This window comes from Phodopus roborovskii, unplaced genomic scaffold, assembly GCF_943737965.1.
Source record: "Phodopus roborovskii unplaced genomic scaffold, PHOROB, whole genome shotgun sequence".
Lineage (NCBI taxonomy): Eukaryota > Metazoa > Chordata > Mammalia > Rodentia > Cricetidae > Phodopus > Phodopus roborovskii.
In genome coordinates, this window is record NW_026126172.1 from 166950 (window position 1) to 186643 (window position 19694).

The following is a 19694-nucleotide window of genomic DNA, read 5'->3' on the forward strand; positions in this document are numbered from 1 at the left end:
GCTCCATCCAATGGTGCCTCTGTGGCCAGATATGCTGCTCGAGCCCAGGCCACCAGGAGAGCTGCAGGGCTAAACCAAGTGCCATTCCAGGCCAGATCATACAATCTGTGGCTACCTTGGTTGAACTCCATAGCTGATTGCTCACTAGTTTCCTCTCTCTTTGTTCTGCTCGACTAAGGGACAGAGGAGGGGCACTGAGGCCCCATGTGTGGGAGGATGCTTTAGCTTCACACACTTGATGGATTTTGGTTGCTGCTTTGGCCAGTGGTTCTGCTCAGATTTCTCCTAATAGTTGTAAACTCACAATTGTTCCCTGGCTGCTTAGAAACTTGCATCTGGAATTTCTTTTCAACTGAGAGCCATTTGTGTCCAAGTGTTTGTAATGAACCCCATGAATGCTACTGCTCTCTACATTTCCACCAATCGCCTAGTGCTCAACCATGACCCTGGAGACCCCAAGGCATTTCAAGAGATTATCAGGATCCTGCCTTACTTGCGACAGTCTCTCTCTTCCTGTGTTTGTGGACATTTGCTACAAGATCCTATTGCACCCACCAAATCCACCTGTCAACAATATGTCTGCAAACATGTAAAGGCAAGAAAATGATAATGAAAACTTCATGTAGCTAGTGCATAGATTATGAGCACTTTGAGGGAAACAAGCAGTTAAGCATCCTGGTAAACTGCTACAAGAAACTATGTGAATATATAACCCAGACAAGACTGGCACAGGACATAAGACAAACAGTTGATTGTTCTTTTGATATTTTAGCTTTACTCAATGAAGGATCATTGTTTTGTGAGGACATAGAGAAACCTTCAGACTCATCCTTCACTCTGTGTTTGACACAGTCCCCTTTACCTTCAACCTCAGAACCCATAGCAGATCCCCATGCTAATTTATCTCCAAAGTCTGAAAGTGCCCTCAGCATTGCTATTGGCAGTTCTGTTGTCAATGGTTTGCCTACTTACAAAGGGCTTCAATAGATAGATTTGGTATAAATATCCCCTCACCCGAACATCCAAATATGATCGACATGTATAATACTGTTGATATAAAAACTGAGGATCTGTATGAGAGCCTGTCACCTGTCTGTGACACGGTAGCCACTGATTTGTGCTCCACAAGTATTGATATCTGGAGTTTCTGTGAAGAGCCAAAACCTGGTGACTCTCTTTTGCTGAGTGATGAGAAAGTAATCCGCAGTTTAGAAACTGTTTCAAATACAGAGGTTGGATGTCCTAATTTGCATCCAAATTTGGAAGCCACTGTATCCAGTGAACCATTTTTGCAGCTTTCTTCCAAGTCTCTTAGCCATAATATTTTTATGTCTACCAGCCCTATACCCCATGTGTTATCATGTACAGCAGCAACTCCAAAGGTAGCAAAGTTGAATCGAAAAAGAACCAGATATGAAAGATACAGTGAAAAAGTTCAGCCACTTCCAATTTCTACCATAATCAGAGGCACAACCCTTGGGGCATCTGCTCCTGAGACGGTGAAGCATGAAAGGAAAATCTTCCTTCAACATATAGCTACTGTTTCCAATTGAGGTACAACACCCAAGACCACCAAAACTGTACTTTTATCTACTAAAAGCATGAAAAATTATCATGAACATGGATCCAAGAAATCCCACTCTAAATCCAAGCCAGGTATTCTTTAAAAAGACTAGGCAGGAAAGGTAAAGATTCTTAGTCATCATGTTATGCCAGGAAGTCCTACCAAGTCTGTGTGCAAAAAGCCCCAGGGAAAGAAAGGATGTAAATGTGGGCATGCTATGCAAAATCCAGGTAATCTGGCAGCAGCCAGTACTGACATTGTTACTCTAACCAGAAAGCCTGCATTCATTGCAGATGCTGAAGGCTGCCAGAACTCCTACCCGGCCAATGGGGAGAAGAAGCTGGAGGCATTTGCTGTGCCAGTGAAGGCCTTGGAGCAGAGCAGACTCACATTGGGTGTTAATGTGACCAGCAATGCTGTGCGCAACACAAGTACCAGTACCAGTGTTATCAATGTCACTGGGTCCCCAGTAATGACATCTTTAGCTGCCAGTACAAATGATAACAAAAGTTTGAATGAAGCTATGGATATGAGATTTGAATGTTAACTCAATGGGTCTTGAAGCCTACCCTTGGTAGGAAATAGCTACAGTTTTATGGCAGCTATTCTGTTGGTTTAACTTGCCGGAATTCCTGCATATAGATCACTTGTATCATGTGTTTTCATTGCTAAGTTATATGTGTTAGTGTCGTGGAAACAGTGTGCAGATAATGGAGGAGTACCCTACAATTATATGTTCTTAGTTCTTACAGAACCTGAGAGTTTGAGAACAAATGCTGATGCAAGATGCAACTGATTTATACAAAATGAACTTTGGCAAGGAAAATAACCTCATTGTTTTTGATCATGCTTTGTGCATAATCAAAGTTGATGATTAAATGTAAGGAAGTAGCATCAAGTAAGTTCATCAGGATTGTGCTTAGTTTTTTTTTTTTTTTTTTTAATAGTGATTAGTTTATCAGGCACAGCCTTCTGATTTCTGATGCCACAGAGAACTTTCTCCTGTTGAAAATTTGATGTGTTCAGCTCAACTTTTGCACTGACATAATACCAATTATGATCATGAAAATTGGCTACTGGCGTGTATGAAGCAGTTCTTAAATCAGCAGCATCAGCAGTATTATGAAAGAAAATTTCCCACTCATTAGGATGTCTTAAGAAATCTGTCTTTTACCTATAAAATAAGAATTTTGTGACTCTAAAGACCCAATAAACTCTACCAGGGAAGTCCTACAGTTGAGAAACACCTTGATCAAACTAGCAGGATACAAGATAAACTCAAAAAAATCAGTAGCCCTATTTTTTTCAGATGACAAAGAGACAGAGAAAGAAATCAGAGAAACATCACCCTTTACAATAGCCACAAGCAACATAAACTATCTTGGTGTAATGCTTACCAAACAAGTAAAAGACCTATATAATAAGAACTTTGTGACTCTAAAGAAAGAAATTAAAGAAGATACCAGAAAATGGAAAGATCTCCCATGCTCTTGGTTAGGTAGAATAAACATAGTAAAAATGGCAATCTTACCAAAAGCAATCTACAGATTCAATGCAATCCCCATTAAAATCCCACCACAATTCTTCACCGACCTTGAAAGGATAATAATCAACTTTATATGGAAAAACAAAAGACCCAGGATAGCCAAAACAACCCTATACAATAAAAGAACTTCAGGAGGCATCACCATTCCTGACTTTAAGCTCTACTACAGAGCTATAGTTCTGAAAACAGCTTGGTATTGGCATAAAAATAGACAGGAAGACCAATGGAATCGAATTGAAAATCCTGATTTAACCCACGCACCTATGAACACCTGATTTTCGACAAAACAGCTAAAATTATACAATGGGGCATGGACAGCATCTTCAACAAATGGTGCTGGCACAAAAGGATGAGGGTGTGTAGAAGACTGCAGATAGACCCATGTCTGTCGCCAAGCACAAAACTCAAGTCCAAATGGATCAAAGACCTCAACATCAATCCAGCCACATTGAACCTCTTAGAAGAGAAAGTAGGAGGTACCCTTGAACAAATTGGTATAGGAGAACACTTCTTGAATATAACTCAGGGGCACAGACACTGAAAGAAACAATTAATAAATGGGACCTCTTCAAACTTAGAAGCTTCTGTAAGGCAAAGGATACAGTCGACAAGACCAAACGGCAGCCCACAGACTGGGAAAAGATTTTCACCAATCCTATATCCGACAAAGGGCTGATCTCCAAAATATACAAAGAACTCAAGAAACTAGTCAACAAAACACCAAATAACCCTATTAAAAAATGGGGTGCAGAACTGAAGAAAGAATTCTCAATGGAGGAAATCAAAAAGGCTGAAAGACACTTAAGAAAATGCTCCACATCCTTAGCTATCAGGGAAATGCAAACCAAAACAACTTTGAGATACCATCTTAACCCTGCAAGAATGGGGGGGGGGGGGGGGGGGGGGGCCCCCGGGGGCCGGGGGCCCCCCCCCCAGGGTTATTCTAAGAGATTCATATAAAGTCCCTCACAGAACTGGGAAGGGACAAGTCCCCCAGAGCTCAGGTGAAGTGGGGGAGGACAGCGAATGGAGAGAGAAGTAGGAGAAAATGAGGGGGAGGAAAGGAAAACATGTGCGACCAGGAATATTGAGCCTGGTTAGGAATAGAAGATAGGAAAAAGAGAGAGACAGACAGAGACAGAGAGAGAGAACATAAAAGAGGGAGCCAATATTGGTTTGAAGATAAAATTGAACACAAAGAAAGGTCGAGAGAAGTATAAGACTGCTCCCAACTAACAAGTTGAGCTTACGAGGAAAGGCTATCATAAATGCCCTTCCCAGAGAGTGAGATCAACAACTAACTTCTCCAGGGCGCCCTCAACTAATGCCTGTTGAAAACAGGATCAAACACCCATACATAAACACTGAGTCAAACTAGAACCGAGATGCAGATGGAGAGGACAAGACCATGCTGCAGAAACACATAGAGACAGCTTACCTGAACAAGGAGGAGCTAACGGCCACTAGACTGATAGCTGGGAAGCCAGCATGGGACTGACTCAGGCCCCCCTGATTATGGGTCTCAGCCAGAAGGACTGAGCAGTCAAAGAGACCTCAGACAGTGGAGCCAGGATGTATCCCTGGTTCACAAAAGAACTTTGTGAACATATCCCCCATGGAGGGATAACTGCCTTAAACTAGAGACAGGAGAGAAGTCCTAGTCCCTACTTCCCAGGACCTGTCAGATCTACATGACCCCAACTGGATGGCACTCCCCTACATATGGAATTGGGGTGGGGGGGATTGGAGGGGAGGGTGTTTAGAGTGCATGTGAGAGGGCAGAGAGGGTAAAAAGGGAGGGAAGGAGGGAGGGAGGGCTGGGGGGGAGGGAGCGATGGAGGGAGAGGGAACTGGGATCGACATGTAAAATAATAAAAATGCTTTGACTCCAAAATTTAAGTTGATGGACAAGTTACTGGGGAAAAGGATTTCTATTTTTGTTTCCACAGAAAATGAAAAGATGTGGATTCCTTCCAGACTAATGTGGTTTGATCACGCCAGACCGCCTGAAACAGAGTACAAGCTGATCCTACATTCAAAACAGCTGGACAAAACAGCCCTACAGACTACAGCCAGGATATCTGAATCTTCTTCGAATCCCCCAAGACAGCGCCCCTTACTAGCAGGAAGTATTTTGGAAATAACGACGCCCAAATTCCCAAATATTGTGTATAAATGTTTGTTTTCATTTAATTGGACTGTTATATAAAATTAAATAAAATTAAAAAAAATTATAAAAAAATCTGTCTTTTAAAAGAAAGATGTCTTTAAAAAGTGAACAAATAAATTCTGTCTTACCACTAATGTTAAGCAGTTTATGCTTTAAATATTTGAGTTCAGTCCCCTTTCTAATTTCTGACTCAGTTCTATGAAAAAATTTTAAGTCCTTTCATTTGAGCAATGTTCTATTTGTTAAATAAAGTGAAGAGTCGTTTTATTCTGAACATAATTGAATTTATATAGTTCATAACATATTTTATAAAATATAAAATTATTTAAAAATTGGGTTATACTTAGAATAATTTTGGAATAATGCCCTAAATGTTCCCAGATTTGTACATTATATTTATAGCCATTGATGATTTATTTGATTTTTTTATTCCTGTTTATTTGCCACAGTCATTACATTGAATATGCTCCCTTTTTTCTTTGTCTTTTTTTTCCTTTTTTGTATTTTTGCTTTTGAAGGGTGCTGTTCGTAAGGAAGGCTTCTTTATCAGGGACTTAATAAAATGCCTTTGATGAACCTTGTGCATTTAGGTGGGTGTAAATCTTGGAATATTTTCTTTAGAATATTATTTTGCATGTAAATGGAAACTGTGTTTGAATTTTCATGTATTTCTTTCTATTAACTTTATGGGGAAGACAAACATTCTGTTGAAGGGAAGTCTAGTCAGTTCCTTGAAAATGCATGGCCCAAGTTAACAAGGACTGACTAGGTGTAGAGATAACCCTGTGATTTCAAAAACTTGCTGGTTTGTCAGGGCAAATTTCAAGAAAATTTCTGCTAGGGAAGTTCCAGTTTCTGCTGCATTCACCATCTATTGAGATCTGATGTGTGAAGTTGTTTTGATTTGGCACACAACATGTTCAATGATGGTTACTCACCTCATAAAGACATGGATAAGCATCTATTGGACACAGAGCAGATGACACCTCTTGTTGTGTAGTGTATCCTGGTGTTCTTTCCTGTTAATGTGGTCAAGAAGGAATAGGAAGTTGAGGACAGGGAAAGAATATTTCCGAAGAAGAAAAGAGATACCCTAAAAGAAGGAGCCATTATAGACTTAAGGAGAAATCTGGCACTGGGAAAATGCCCTGAGACCAACAATGATGAAAACAACAAATATTGTAATCAACAGTGGAGAGGCTATCATTAATCCCCTTCCAAGATAATGAGATTAATGACTACCTTATATGCCATCCTGGAGCCTTCACCTAATTGTAACGAGTAGGGTTTTTGTGCCCACCATCTGGTCTTGTCCTGCTGCCACGCCGCCAGCCCCAAATAATGCACAGAGACTCTGTATTTGATACAATGCTATTGGCCAGGTGCTAGTTTCTAATCGGCTAGCTCTGTCTTAATTATTAACCCATTTCTATGTATTTCCATGTGGTCTTACCGAGAGCGGAGGAATGGCGGTTCTGTTCTCTCCAGGCTCTCCATCCTGACTCCTCCTTACTACTTCCTCTTTCCTCCTTGTCTCCTAGTCCCACCTATCTTATTTCCTATTGGCCAACAGTGTTTTATTCATTGAACAGTATGAGAAACATATACAGAATGACATCTCCCATCATCTCCTCTTTTCTGTCTAAATAAAAAGAAGGGTTTTAAGCTTAACATAGCAAAATATATCACATAACAGTTATCAAATAAGAATCACAGTTAACAATATTTAGTCCATTAACATTTAGCAAGATTAAAAGAAAGTATTCTATCATCTATCCTATATTTGTGAGTCTAAAGTCATATATGTAACTTATCTTTAAGCATAACTAAGGAAAACTCTAACCATAACTATCTGTCTTCAACTCCATCAAAGACCACAGAAGGATAATATATAAACTCTAGACATGATAGAGACATCTTGCCTGGTTAGTCAACCGAAGTTCTTCTGTAATCTTCCATCTTCAGCCCATAGGCAATAGTGTGTCTAGTAGACTCTTCAGCAAAGCAGGAAACTTTAAACTGTCTTCTTGTATTGGCAGTTCGTCAGTCACTTTTCTCTGTGTCCTTCAGACTGTCTGGCAGACTCTTCCATGAAGCAGGAACTCTATAGCAATGTCCATCTTGAATCAGCAATCACTTTTCTGTGGGTCCTTCATGTCCAGTTTATATAGCACAAAGTCAAACAGTCCAGACAAGAGCAGTGTCTTGTCCAAATGGCTAGTCTTGCTATATTGAAAGTAACCTCCATAACAAGTTTCTTCAATGTCCATCTTTATCTTCCTTTTTGACGAAGGTGGTATTGCCAGGAGCATTTATGTCTCATTGTCGAGAAAAACCCTAAACCATTTTAAATGCCATATTCTGTAGGTCTTTGAAAGGTTTGAAGAATTCCTATCTCAAATACATCTCTGTGTATCTTGAAAACCTAACTAACTTAACTCTAAGCTTTGACTATCATAGGTAATTATCTATAATCTGTATGTACTACATTATACATTATACATAAATGAGCTATATAAACACAATACCTAAACAAGAGAAATATACATATCACAAAATTGACCTTAAATTGTATCCATAAATGAACATCCATTCCAAAATACATATCTATACCATAATTCCCTTTTTACCTTTAAAAAGATATTGGTTGTGATCATTATCCATTTATAACTAACACCATTTTAATGAAAACAAACATTTATAAACAATATTTGGGAATTTGGGCATCGTTCTTTCCAAACTACTTCCTGCTGATAGGTGGCGCTGTCATGGGGGAATCCTAAGAACACGCAGAAATCCTGGTTGTAGTCTGCGAGGCTGCTTTGTCCAAGCTGTTTTGAATGTTGGATCACCAGCGACTCTGTTTCAGGGGGCCTGGCTTGATCAAACCACATTAGTCTGGAAGGAATCCACAGCTTTTTATTTTCTGTGGAAACAAAAATAAAAATCCTTTTCCCCAGTAACTTGTCCTTAGACTTAAATTTTGGAGTCAAAGCATTTTTAAAATATATAAATTGAATTAATTCAGCAGCATTTGTTTTAACAGTTGTTTCCTCAGCAGTCAAACAATGCAAAGACAATGTAATACCATACAGTAACCAGATTCTCTCTGAGCTTTTCATCTTTGCGTGGCTTTATTATTACTCTGTTTCTTTTACTTTTTATTTATTCATTTTTTTGAGACAGGGTTTCTCTGTGTAACTCTTATCTGTCCTGGAATTCACTCTGCATACCAGGTTTACTTGGAATCACAGAGATCTGCTTGCCTCTGTCTACCAAGTGCTGGGATTAAAGGTGTGTGCGACCACACCCAATTCCTGTCTTTTTAAAACCATTTTCTTTTTCTCTCCCAAACCTATGTATTTTTTAAAACACACTGTAAAACTTTAGAGGTTTTTCTTCATATGAATCTGTCTTTACTGTAAATCTTTATCTTTTTCTGGCCACAAGTCTTTTATCTGGTAAACAACAACATTGCTGAAATGAAAATCATAGCTGTGTCAGCCACTGTTTATCAAAGATGGCGGTGGCGGGTACTTTTACTGCCAGCACTGAAAGCTGTGCTCACCGCCTTGGTCTGCGCTGCCATCTCCAAGCATGCTGCCAGCTTGGAGATGTGGTCACTGCCATTGGCAGCTATCATACACACCAATAAATTGTTAGCAGAGTTTCTTAAAAGCTGTGCGGTTTTTTTGCCGCTCATGCTGAGTCAGGAATCCTCCCTTAAAGGAGCCGCGCAAATATCTGCTTGTCTCTTGCAAAGCAGATTCCAACCAAGAAAAATGCTGCTATCAAAAAACCTTGCTTGTCTCTGTTCTTTTGTTTGTAAAACCCCTTTTTAAGCTTTTGTTAAATTTTAAGTGGAAGTTCTTATTAGCCACGTGGGCGCCATTTGTAACGAGTAGGGTTTTTCTGCCCGCCGCCACCTGGTCTTGTCCTGCCGCCAAGAAGCCAGCCCCAAATAATGCACAGAGACTCTGTATTTGATACAATGCTATTGCCCAGGTGCTAGTTTCTAATCGCCTAACTCTGTCTTAATTATTAACCCATTTCTATGTATTTCCACATGGATGTGGATCATATGGATATATACCAGAGAGAGGAATTGCTGGTATATGTGGTGGACTGATTCCCATTTTCCTGAGGAACTGCCACACTGATCTACAAAATGGCTGTAGATGTTTGCACTCCCACCATTAATGGAGGAGTGTTCCCCTTTCTCCACATCCTCTCCAGCATAAGTTGTCATTGGTGTTTCTAATTATAGCCATTCTGACAGGAACAATTTGGTATATCAGAATTGTTTTGATTTGCATTTCTATGATGACTAAGGATATTGAGCACTTTCTTAATTGTCTCTTAGCCATTCTGTTTGCCTCTAGTGAGAATTCTCTATTCAGTATGTACCTCAATTTTTAATTGGATTAGTTGGTATTCTGGTGACTGGTTTCTAAAATTTCTTTGTATAATTTGGAGATCAACCCTCTGTCAAATGGGGGTTTTGTGAAGACCATTTCCCATTCTGTGAGTTTCCATTTGGACTTGTCAACTGTATCCTTTATATTACAGAAATTTCTCATTTTAAGGAGGACCATTATTAATTGTCAATCTCAATGTCTGTGCTATTGGTGTTATGTTCAGGGAGCAAACCCATGAAAATTTTTTTTAAGGATACCTCCCACTTTCTATTCTAAGACCTTCAGTGTGGCTGGATTCATGTTGAAGTCTTTGATCCATTTGGACTAAAGATTTGGGCATGGCAATTGACATGGTTGTATCTGCAGTCTTCTACACACCATTATCCAGTTGTGCCAGCACAATTTGTTGAAGGTACTTTCCTGCTGTCATTATATTATTTAAATGTCTTTGTCAAAATCAGGTGTTCAGAGGTGTATTTGTTAATATACGGATTTTCTATTCAATTATATAGACCTGCGTGTCAATTTTTGGGACAATACCAAGCTGCGTTCAGGACTACAGCTCTATATTAGATCTTGAAGTTGATGATGGTGATGACTCCTGATGTTCCTTTATTGTACATGGTTGTCTTGTCTATTCTGGGTCTTTCCTTTTTCCATATTAAGTTGACTATTATTTCTTTCAATCTCACTGTAGAATTGTGATGGGATTTTGATGGGGATTGCATTAAATCTGTAGACTGCTTTTGGAAAGATTGCCATTTTTACTATGGTTATCCTACCTATATATGAACATTGAACATCTTTCCATTTTCTGGAATCTTCTTTAATTTATTTCTTTAAAGACACACACTTCTTAGTATATAGGTTATTCACTTGTTTGCCCAGAATTTCCCCAAGATAATTTATGTGTTTTTGGCTATTATAAAAGGATTTTTTGAGTTAATCTTATCATTTTTTTTTAATATTACATATCAATCCCAGTTCCCTCTCCCTCCCTTTCTTCTTCCTTCACTCTTATCCTCTCTGCCCCCTCACATGCACCCTGACCACCCTTGCCTCCCATCCCCCCACCCCAATTCCACATGTAGGGCAATGCTATCCAGGTGGGGTCATGTATCTGTCAAGTGATTTGAAGTAGGGACTAGGACTTCTTTTCTCTCTCTAGTTTAAGGGAGTATCCCTCCATGGGGAATGTGTCCACAAGGTGCTTTTGTGCACCAGGAATACATACCAGTTCCACTGTCTGAGGTCCCTTGGACTGCTCTATCCTTCTAGCTGAGACCCATATTCAGGGGGTCTGAGTCAGTCCCATGTTGGATTCTCAGCTATCAGTCTGGGGATCCTATTAGCTCTTTCTCCTGTTCAGGTACCCTCTCTCTATGTGTTTCTGCAACCTAAACATAGTAAGAGAAATATAAAGTAAAGCAACAGCCAACATCAAACTGAATGGAGAGAATTATAAGGCAATTCCTCTAAAATCAGGTACATGACAAGGTTGCTTACTCTCTCCATATCACTACAGTATTGTACTAGAATCTCTAGCTAAAGCAATAAGAAAACAAAATGATATCATGGGGATCCAAATGATATCATGGGGATCCAACCTGTCTCTATTTGCAAGTGATATGATAGTTCACATAAGCGACCCAATAAACTCTACAAGGGAACCCCTACAGATGATAAATACTTTCAGCAAATCAGCAGGATACAATATAAACTCAAAAAAAAAAAATCAGTAGCCCTACTTTATTCAGTTGACATAGAGGCAGAGAAATAAATCAGAGAAACATCACACTTTACAATAGCCACAAACAACATAAAGAATCTTGGGGTAAAACTTACCAAACAAGTGATAGACCTATATAATAAGAACTTTGTGCCTTTAAAGAAAGAAATTAAAGAAGATACCAGAAATGGAAAGATCAAGCATGCTCTTGGATAGGTAAGATATATACAGTAAAAATGGCAATCTTGCCAAAAGCAATCTACAGATTCAATGCAATCCCCATTAAAATGCCACCACAATACTTCACTGACCTTGAAAGGATAATAATCAACTTTATATGGAAAAACAAAAGACCCAGGCTAGCCCAAACTACCTTGTACAATAAAAGAACTTCAAGAGACATCACCATCACTGAGTTTATGCTCTATCAAAGAGCTATAGTTATAAAAACAACTTTGTATTGGCACAAAAATAGACAGGTAGACCACTGGAATCGAATTGAAAATCCTGATATTAACCCACACGCCTATGAACACCTGATTTTCAACAAAACATCTAAAAGAATACAATGTGGTGAGGAAAGCATCTTTAACAAATGATGCTGGCACAGTTGGATGATGGTGTGTAGAACACTGTAGTTAGACCCATGTATATCGCCATGCAAAAAAACTTAAGTCCAAATTGATGAAAGACCTCAATATCAATTCAGCCACACTGACCCTATAAGAAGAGAATGTAGGAGGTACCCTTGAAGAAATTGGTATAGGAGACCAGTTCCTGAACATAACTCCAGGAGCACAGACACTGAGATCAATAATTAATAAGTGGGACCTGCTCTAACTGAGAAGCTTATGTAAGGCAAAGATCACAGTGGACAATACCAAATGGTAGCCCACAGACTGGGAAATTATTTTTACCAATCCTACATTTGACAAAGAGCTGATCTCCAAAATATACTAAGAACTCAAAAAACTAGTCAACAAAACACCAAATAACCCTATTAAAAAATGGGGTGCAGAACTGAAGAAAGAATTCTCAACAGAGGAAATCAAAAAGGCTGAAAGACACTTAATAAAGAGCTCCACATCCTTAGCTATCAGGGAAATGGAAATCAAAACAACTTTGAGATATCATCTTACTCCTGCCAGAATGGCTAAAATTAGAAACACCAATGACAACTAATGCTGGAGTGGATTTGGAGAAAGGGGAACACTCCTCTAGTGTGCTGGTGGGAGTGCAAACTCGTACAGCCATTTTGGAGATAAGTATGGCAGTATGAACAGAGAGTTGACACACATCAGATATTTTTCTCTCTGGGATCTCATGTAACTGAACATCTTTTGGCTGAAGATCTTACCAAACATCCCCTTCCATGTGAATTTTCTCTAGCCCTCAGAGTTTATTGTTACATGAAAAGTGCACAACTTCAGCACACTGCTCACATACATGGGGTTTCTGTGAAGGGTGATTTTTCATGATTTTAAAAATTAAAGGTACATATGAAGGCTTTAGTGTTTGATTCCTTCACAGAGTTTCCTCAATTATGTGTTATTTTATCACTTTTGAGAGTACAGTAGCCCATCACTCACCATGTTGTGCCTTTCTGTTTTCCCTTGCTCAAAGCACAGAACACAAAATGAGTGGTGCCAGATTCTCTCCAATCCAAGCCTGAAGCCTGGGACAGGAAAGGCCCTGCAATTGGCAGGTTGCTGAGGGCCCTGATTGGCTGATAAGGGTGGGTGACTGGAGCACCACCCAGATGGTTACAGTGGGCTTAAAGACACACCCCAGACAAAGACCTTTTCAACATGAGCAGTGACATGATTTGTATAGCACTTGGCACTGACTACAAAGCAGGCGCTGCTCTCTTGCTGCACTCCATAGGCTTTTCCCCTTCTTCCTCCTGGTTACAAAGTGGCTAGCTAGCTTATACAGCCCACTAGACTTACTACTATGTGCATAGAGTAATTTTCTGTCAAAAAGCTGAGAGCCCAGAATGTTAACTACAAAGAGAGATTTGGGGATACAAAAAGTGGTGTTTGTTTTGTGGCATTAAACTGAGCTCAGTGTAAACACAATGAGGTTGTCACAACAGCCCAAGTGGGGACTGTGTAGCAATGGCTGAGAGGAATCTCAACTGGCTACCTGTCCAGAGCATCACACCACATGTGTTTATGTCTCCTGGGAAAAAATGGCCAGGTCCCTGCAGGCTCTTACTTGGTGGGTTGATTGGAATGGGTGCTGGGCGTATTTTGTGCTATGGCCATGATAACAATAATGCTTTTGATCCTGGGTGTTTTGGCCTGTAGCTCCACTGTTAGTTCAAAGATGCCTGGAGAACACTTAGATATAGTTTCAGAAACTGAAAGAGATACAGACTTAACAATCAGCAAATGGATGTTGTCCTCTGTGTCCTTACTTACAATACTCACAGTGCAGGTTGAGACTCCAGGTGTCAGCCCTAGGCCTGATAAATTAATATAACTTAAGCTTTTGAAATTCTCTCCCTAGAAGACCCTGTGTGTCAATAGCCAACCCTCAGCAAAGCTGCTGTGGAATTTAGTAAAAGGAAAACAGTACAAGAGTTCTTAACAATACTGTTATAAGTTTATGACTATCCTCTAAAATTAGTAGAGCAATGTAAGAGTTCTTATCAATGCTGTTAAAAGTTTACTGCTAAAAGACAATTACTTTTCTCTAAACTCAGTAAACCAAATCTCTGGTACACTGACCACAAGCAGGCCAAAATAAGTGTTTTTTTGATCTCATGCTTCAAAGGAATTACTGACATTTTTATAATATGTCTGTAAATTGCGACCAAAGATCTGTTCCTTGAACTTTCTGTATAAATACCCAATACTCTAAAGTAAAAATAGCAGCAGTTGCAAACATCCTCGAGTGTGTTAGTGTCTGTCTGTCAAACCAAAGCCACTCCTGACCTGGTCATCTGAGTTTTAGTCCCCATGCAGACCCATAACCCACTGACCAGTCTGTAGAATGAGGTGTTATTGGACAGGTTGTACAGGAACATCCAACTGTCAGGAAATAAAAGCAGGTACCAGATCAAAAAGATGATAATTTTCTTTCTCTCATCAGAAAGCTTGGTCATTGCTCTATAACTGTAGGAGTTTTATTCCTGAACCTCATAAAAACCACTTAACAAACGCAAAATTATAAAAAGACTATTCTTCATGGAAAGTTGAAAATTTAGAGAGGAATGGAGCTAGGAAGATTTTTGTGTATGACCACTACTGCTAGCCAGCACATCTTACTCAGTGAGCAGTTTTAAACAATCTGCATTATTCAAGAATTCAAGCTTTGTAAGACCCTCAGAATGAGGAGTCTCCCAGTTTCCGTCGGTATCCCCAAGAACTCAATGTCCAGTCCAGTTGCTGCAACATGCAAGAGGCTTTAATGAACAGGAAACATTTGTGCAAAGGGGCCCCTCCAGCATGCAGACTAGTGAGAAGCCATCTCCCCCCTCCACCGGGCACAGGTGTTTTTAAAGGCAAAACCCCCAAGCTTAGGGAGGGGGTGGGACCCTCTGTCCATTGAGTACATGACCCTTTGAGGCTGGTCTCCCTATTAGGGTCAACAGACCTTAGGGCCTCAGGGTGTGCTAATTAATCTTGTCTGGGCAAACCGGAGGTGCAGTTATCTCTTTGCTTCTTAAGGACCCCATTCACCACCTGCTGACTCACAAGAAAGGAGGGGCAGTGTAAATTCTTGGAATCTTGTTTTCTCAGGGCCTTGTGAGGGGAAGTTAGCAGATTCCAAGGAACAGATATTGCTAGGGGTTAACTTTCCAGGTTAGTATGTCCTTCATTTAAAGTGGGGCGTTTCTCTAACTTTACTTTTTTGTCTTTCACGCCCTATATCTTATCTCTAGAGAGTAAAGTTCTAGTACTCTGATCTACAAAGCACCCCACCCAGAACCCGCACTTTCCCCACCCTGTGTCCTACTGCGCCCACTGCTCCACTGGTCTGGTTGAGCACTGGGACAGAGAGCGGGTCAAAAAAAAACACCTCCACCTCCGGAAAATTTCTTGGACCTGCTTTGAAAATACTGGACCCATCTATCCCGCTGGAGCAACCAGAGTGCCCGCCTGCCTGATGTTTATCCGTCATTACTGAGGCTCTGCCGGGGGAGAGACCTCCTAGAGTGACTGGAACAGACAGAGTTACAGACATTGAGCACCTCTCACAACTCTGTCCCCAGGAACTCCTTTGCAAACACACGGTTCCGGGACTGTCCCCTGCACCGCTCACAAGCGGCTGCGATCTCAGGACTTCCGCCTTCCGGTCACGAACTAAAGCTTCCGGTTCGTGGCTGTCAGTGTCCCCGGAAGACACACATGGAAAACATGCTTCTAGTTCCACCCGGCCAAACTGACACACGATTTCCGCTTGTGAACCAAGGACGTCAGGCTTCCAGTCACTGACTTGAGCTTCACACAAAATGGTCCCCAGGAAAGGTTGCAACGAAGAGATGCACAACTTGAGTTCCACCCGTGAAGTAAACAGGACGGAGTGCGCTGCGGCCTGAGTTCCGCTTCCGGCACATTACTTCCGCTTACGGATGGTGCAACATGCGATTCCCTGCCCACCGGGCGGCGATTAAATCGGATCCGCTTTCGGCCCAGGAAGGGAATTGATCGCATCGGACATTGCGGGCCCGATAGGAAACGCCTTAAGGGACGGGACTAACAGGTCCAAGTGAACAGGTCAGAAACGGCTGATTCCGACTGCAAAAGAGGCAGCACAGAGCATATTCCCTGTCACTCATCGAGGCGGTAGGTGGGACTTCCGGGTGCGGCGAACAGGGCAGAAACAGAGATCGCAACCCTAGGTCCGTGCACCCCTCTGGTTTTCGCTGTTTCCCTGTTTATGCCACGGTTGGCAGCAGGGTTCCTGTTGCCGGGGAAACCGGGTTGGGACTTCCGGCAACATGGTAAATCGGGGCGGGACTTCTGCGTGGGAGCATTGACCAGGAATTAATGACTTAGAGAGGTTCCCAGGGGATGGGCGGTGTCACGGGAGCCGTGATGTCAGAGGAGTTACAGGCGTGGCCTGTAGGGCACACAGCTGTCAATCAAACACCTGTCATTCAGTCATTCATTCACTCATTCATTCAGTCATTCACTCAGCCACTCATTCATTCAATCACTCATTCATTTAGTCATTCATTCATTTATTCAGTCATTAATTCATTTACTCAGTCATTCACTCATTCATTCAGTCATTCATTCAATCATTCATTCATGTAGTCATTCATTCATTGATTCAGTCATTAATTAGTTCATTCAGTCATTCATTCACTCATTCAGTCAAAGGTCAGTCATTCATGAAGTAATTCAGTCATTTCAGTCATTCATTCATTAGCTCATTCATTCATTCATACATTCATTCATTTACTCATCCATTCAGTCATTAACTCATTAATTCATTGTACAATCATTCATTCATTCAATCACTTCCTGTGTGTGCTGGAGGCGGGACTTGCGGTCCCTGAGGCTAAGGCTCTGACATAGACAGGCAGTAGGCAGGATTTCCTGTTTCCTTTTACCTACACTGTAGCCCATGGCCATCTTGAACCCCGCCTTCTTTTTTGTGCACCCAGGGGCAGGAAATAAGTCCCATCATCTCAGAGGAACCGGAATTGGTTGTCTCAAGCCGGAAGTGGACAATTTCTGGTCCCTCCCAGAACGGAAGTGAACCCCCCAGACCGGAAATGTGCGATCCTTTCACCATGGAGCTGGTTCCACTCACCAGGCTGCTGCAGGGGAAGAGGGGGTGTGAGGGTGGTGTTGGGGAGCAGCTCCCCCAGGAGGCGGGACATCCTGTCCTCCATGGTGACTTCCAGGGGCAGGGCCTGCTCTGGGATTGTCAGCTGTGACTTCCAGGGGTGGGGCCTGCTGTGACTGACAGCACACCACCCCCCCCAGGGACTGCAGTTCGAGGTCGTACCCTCCCACTTCCAGGAGTCCCTGGAGAAGGCGAGATTTCCGGCTCCGCCCGAATATGCCCGGGAGACAGCAAAGCTGAAGGCTCTGGAGGTGGCATCGCGGCTGCGCAGGGTGAGGACGGCCCCATCCCTTCTGGTCAGGTGGTAGGCCACACCCCTTCCTTTCGAGGCCCCGCCCACAAGCCTCCCCCGCCCTCTGCTCTGCAGGACCTGCACCCTCCTGATGTCATTATTGGAGCTGACACCATTGTGGTGAGTGAGGCCCTGCTCCTTCCGGCCCTGCCCGCCCTGCCCCTCACTGACCCGGCCCCTTGGCGTCTGGCTCCGCCCACTGCAGGCCGTGGATGGCTTCATCCTGGAGAAGCCAAAGGACAAGGATGATGCCTACAGGATGCTGCGCAGGTGGGCGGGGCCTGAAGGGGCGGGGCAGACCCACCCAGGGCAGAGTGGGCGGGGCCTCTGCATGGAGCTCCAGCCTCTGCCCACCCCAGCCCTGCCCCTTGCCAACCACGCCCTGTCCCGCCTTCCCTGGCCCCGCCCAGGCTGAGTGGCCAGCAGCACAGTGTCATCACCGGTGTGGCCATCTTGAGGCCACTGTGGCGGAGGCAGCTTCAGGAGCCGAGTTCCACATGCCCAGAGGCCCCAGAGGCGGAAGGGGACCCAGAAGCAGAAGTGGAATTGTCACTGTTCCACGAAGAGACCCGTGTGACATTCTCGCGGCTATCGGAGCCACTGCTGTGCGAATACGTGGAGAGCGGGGAGCCTCTGTGAGTGGGTGTGGGGTGGGGTGGGTGGGGCCAGGAAACCTGGAAGTGAGGCCTGAAAAGGAAGAGCTGTCCCCGGCGGGCGTGGGTGTGGCTGAGCATGGCACCTGGTGTGACCTCGTCCCTGCCTTGCACCCAGGGACAAGGCTGGCGCCTACGGGCTTCAGGCGCGAGGCGGTGCCCTAGCAGAGCGCGTGGAAGGGGATTTCTTCAATGCCGTGGGGTTTCCACTCAACCGCTGCATGCGTGAGCTGGCTGCCATCTTCCCGGATGTGGGACCACACGTCCCTGTCAGCCAGCGTCCGGCCACACCCCAATAATGAGGATTGTAGATGGAGAGTGAGTATGTGAGTGACTGTCCGGGCGGGAATTCTGGTGAGAGAGTGACTGAAGGGGCGGGACTTCTGGTGAGTTTGTGAAGCAGTGACCCATTTCCCATGATGCCCTTGGTGCATTGTGTTTGATTGACAGAGCAAGCTTCCCTCAAGTGCATCACTTCCCAGTGCTAGGACACAGGACATGGGGTGAGGTGTGTGGAGGCAGGGTTAGGGGACAGGCCCACCGAGGGGAGTACACCTAAACCCGCCCCTGTGGCCCCGCCCCTCCTGATGCCCCACCCTCACCATCTCCATGGGCCCTGCCCTTGCCCCCACTGGGTCCTGCATGAGCAGCTTCACCATCAGATGCCTGTGATGGACATTTGACATCAGGAGCAGGGTCAGGGGAGGCCCCACCCCCTGCCCGCACTCTGATTTGCATATTCAAGAGCTGCCTGGAGACTCAGAAGACATCAAGTACAGAAACTGCTGGGGTTAATTTGCATGGCCACACCTCCAAATGACCTAACCTGCATGTATTTGCAGGTCAAAGTCCCAAACAGATGGGAATACTTGCATTCATTTGCATAGCAAAAGCATGCAAAGCAGCACAAATTTGCATATTAAAGTGTATTTCCGAAACTGGGGTTTGCTCATTTACATACTCAAATGTGAAGCCCCAATCAGACTTCCAGATTTTCAGGCACTGTGCTTATTTGCATAATCAAAATTACTAGTGCATCCTTTACATAACAGTTTAGTAGCCTCATTTGCATATTTAAATGAGTGGCAGGTTTTTACTGCTAAGCATCAGGCCCCACCCCTTCAGCACTACCCTAGCTCACCTGTCCCCTACCCCGAGGTCACAGTGTCCAAGGTCACAATCAGTGACCCTCTCCAGGCCCTGCCCTCAACCACACCAGGCCCTTCCCCACTTTCTCTCCTAGGGTCCCCGAGGGCAGGGCCGGGGTCTGGGTATTACCTATGGTGCAGACAGGACTTGGTCCGGGCAGTGACATCACAGGAAATTGTGACTGTGAGCAGGAAGTGCCCTCCTTCCCTACCCTCACCATCTCCACCCCCAGCTGGGCATGGCAGGAGTCTCCTACCAAACTCTTAGGTTACCAAGCAGCAATGCTAGGACCCAGAGGGTGGTGGCCATGGTGAGCAGGTTATGAGAATAAAAACCCTGAGGATGATGAGTGTGGCCCCTGTGACATC

General features: G+C 43.3%; 1 protein-coding gene and 1 pseudogene across 1 annotated transcript; both read left to right on the forward strand.

The window, feature by feature from the left end:
• Positions 1-382: 382 nt before the first annotated feature.
• LOC127218560 (E3 ubiquitin-protein ligase MSL2-like) lies at positions 383-2111 on the forward strand (annotated as a pseudogene).
• A 15537-nt stretch (positions 2112-17648) lies between these two features.
• Positions 17649-18988, forward strand: LOC127218559 (probable bifunctional dTTP/UTP pyrophosphatase/methyltransferase protein; the record flags this gene model as incomplete). Its single annotated transcript, XM_051179567.1, has 3 exons — positions 17649-17794; positions 17935-18159; positions 18296-18988. Coding segments are annotated over 3 exons (552 nt in total), but the record flags the coding sequence as incomplete, so codon positions are not given.
• Between the last annotated feature and the right edge of the window lie 706 nt (positions 18989-19694).